Source organism: Galeopterus variegatus, unplaced genomic scaffold (genome assembly GCF_000696425.1).
Source record: "Galeopterus variegatus unplaced genomic scaffold, G_variegatus-3.0.2 Scaffold1410, whole genome shotgun sequence".
Lineage (NCBI taxonomy): Eukaryota > Metazoa > Chordata > Mammalia > Dermoptera > Cynocephalidae > Galeopterus > Galeopterus variegatus.
The window spans coordinates 736,243-738,749 of record NW_007727521.1 but is presented as its reverse complement, the minus strand read 5'-3'; the positions used below and the strand labels follow the sequence as shown (position 1 = coordinate 738,749).

The 2,507-nt window shown below is 35.9% G+C and overlaps 1 protein-coding gene across 2 annotated transcripts in view; it reads left to right on the top strand.

The window, feature by feature from the left end:
- EIF5B (eukaryotic translation initiation factor 5B) overlaps positions 1-2,507 on the top strand; it is a 72,635-nt gene that overhangs the window by 22,911 nt on the left and 47,217 nt on the right. For both annotated transcript variants that reach the window (XM_008576819.1, XM_008576818.1), the window contains exon 2: positions 2,349-2,477. In XM_008576819.1, the coding sequence (XP_008575041.1) occupies positions 2,349-2,477 (129 nt within the window). The remainder of the gene's footprint in view (positions 1-2,348; positions 2,478-2,507) is intronic.

The following is a 2,507-nucleotide window of genomic DNA, read 5'->3' as shown; positions in this document are numbered from 1 at the left end:
GTGGTCTTTTGTAAATTATTATCACCTTTAAGCTTTATTTCATTGAATTGTTGAGTATTAAGTGATGATGTAAAGTATGTGTAATGGTTGGTCAGTACAATGCCTGATATATGATAAACAATCAAAAACTGTTAGTCTTATATTATTAGCCAGAAGAAGTTTTTCAGACTGAAATAGCATACACATGTTGTCCTATATGCTGTTATGCCAGAGGTGTTTGTTGATGAATACTCCAGAAATATAGCCAACCACAAGAAGATTTTTTAAGCTATTTTGGTGAAGCAGAAAATTAGAGTGAGGGCTGGCAAATTTTTGGAGGTGAGGTGCCAAGCTTCAGCTTTCCTTTCTTACCAGGTCTCAGAAGCTGTTGTAGTGTGAATTGTTGGCAGAGATGCCTTTCGGGATATTCCTAGGAGATGCTGGACCACCAGACTTAGGTTCCGGTTACCTGATGAGACCTGAAAATTGTCCTTGATTCTTCCTGCTTCTTTCTGTATATAAGGGTACTTCAAAAAGTTCATGGAAAAATAGAATTAAAAGATACTACAAGTATTTCCATGAACTTTTTGAAGTACCTCATACATCCAGTTGATCACTTAAGTGTTGCTGATTTGAGCCCCTTTATACTTGTGTAACTGATTCACATCTTCATCTTTGCCTGCAATAGGTGCAAGTCAGATTCTCATTGTTTCTCATCATACAAAAGCTCCCTAACTGGTCTCTCTGCTTCCTGATTAGTCAGCCTTCAGCCCTGCTACTCATACCAGAGGTAGTATTCTGAAATGTATATTTATGTCACCAGTGTTGAGGGCTTTGGTTATGGAATCAGGTTTCCTGGGTTCCAATCCCATGTCTTCCTTGTGTGATCCTAGGCAAATTACTTATTAAAAAAGAATGGCAGTATTCTAATCTGGCCCATAATCACCTGAAAATATTCCTAGAACTGCCTAGCTCCCGCCCTCAGTTTTTGGTTCCTCATATCTTGGGTGGGGTCAAGAAATCTATAATGCACAGAAACTTCTCAGGTAGTTCATATACCCTTCGTGGACCATCTTGAGGTACAACACACTTTATTTTTAGGTTTTGTACTTTTTGTGTCTGATATGTGTACCCCCTTGGCTAAGTTTCACTCCTTCAGTATTTCACTTTGGGTTCCTCTGCTGGGAAACCTCTGACTTTCCCATTCTGGATCTGATGGTGTAGGAAATCACCACCAGTGCCACAGTTCAATGTCTAAAATAGTGGATGAAAGGGAACATATTTCAGTTCTGGCCAACTATCTATAAATCATTAAATTCTTTTGCTTCATGGCACTTAGCATTTTGCAATTCATGGTTTACTAGTTTGTTGTCTATTACCCCTACTTAAGTTCTTTGAGGATAAATCGTATATCCTCAATGCCTTGTTATATAATCTTTTAATTATATTTATCATATAGTTAGAAATTATTTATTTCTCTTTAGATTTTCTTTACTGAAATAAAGCATCTTTACACAAGGCATCCTTCTGTGGAGGACATGTTGCATATGTTCTTTGTATAAGTGCATGTTATTTTTGTATAAATGCATAAATTATTGTGTCATTCATTTGGATTCATCTACTTTCTACTTTTACATATCAGGCTGGCTGACCTCTTTGGTTTTCTGTAGGTTTTCACAGGAACTTAGTTTCCTCCAATTAGTATTGGTAGGTGAGGACATGTGAGATGGAACCAGGAATGGGAAAGTTTGTGAGCAGGTCTGGTTTGGATTTTTGGTTATTTTATGTGTTTTATTTAGGGAATCATTCCTCCAATTCATTTAGATTTGAATGTGTAGTCATGTTTTTCTCAAGACATTCAATCTGTGCATTTTAGTTTTCCCATTGGTAAAATAAGGAATAGACTAGATGATCTCTAAAGTTTCTTCCAGCTCTAAAATTTCTGCTATTCCAGGTAAAAATTCACAAGGGTCCCAGTACTTAGATGTTGTTTTTCGTAGTCAAGAAATAAGACTTTTTATTTTTTTAAGTTCTCTCCATTTTATAAGTAACTCCAGACACACAAAAAACTTTGGTATCTACAACAGTTAACTTGCTTTTCGTGAAGCCCTAGTTTTTTGTTTGTTTGTTTTTTTCCTTGGAGCTTTTTATTATCACTATTTCTGATTTGAGTGTAACCAGAAACTTCAATGAAGCAGATGCAGGGAGACTGATAAGTAGATATAACTTGTGTTGACATGTAAGAACTTGCCAAATGATTTTTCTCAGTGTGCTGCTAATGCATGAAAAAGGTTAGAATGATTTAAAATTTTTTATGTAAATGATATTTTGCTCTTGAGTAACATTTAGGTCTTTGTTTTCATTTTAAGTGCCAAGGATGACATTGATCTTGATGCCTTGGCTGCAGAAATAGAAGGAGCTGGTGGTGCTGCCAAGGAACAGGAACCTCAAAAGTCAAAGGGGAAAAAGAAAAAGGAGAAAAAAAAGCAGGACTTTGAGTATGTATATTTCAAACATGTTTGATTTTT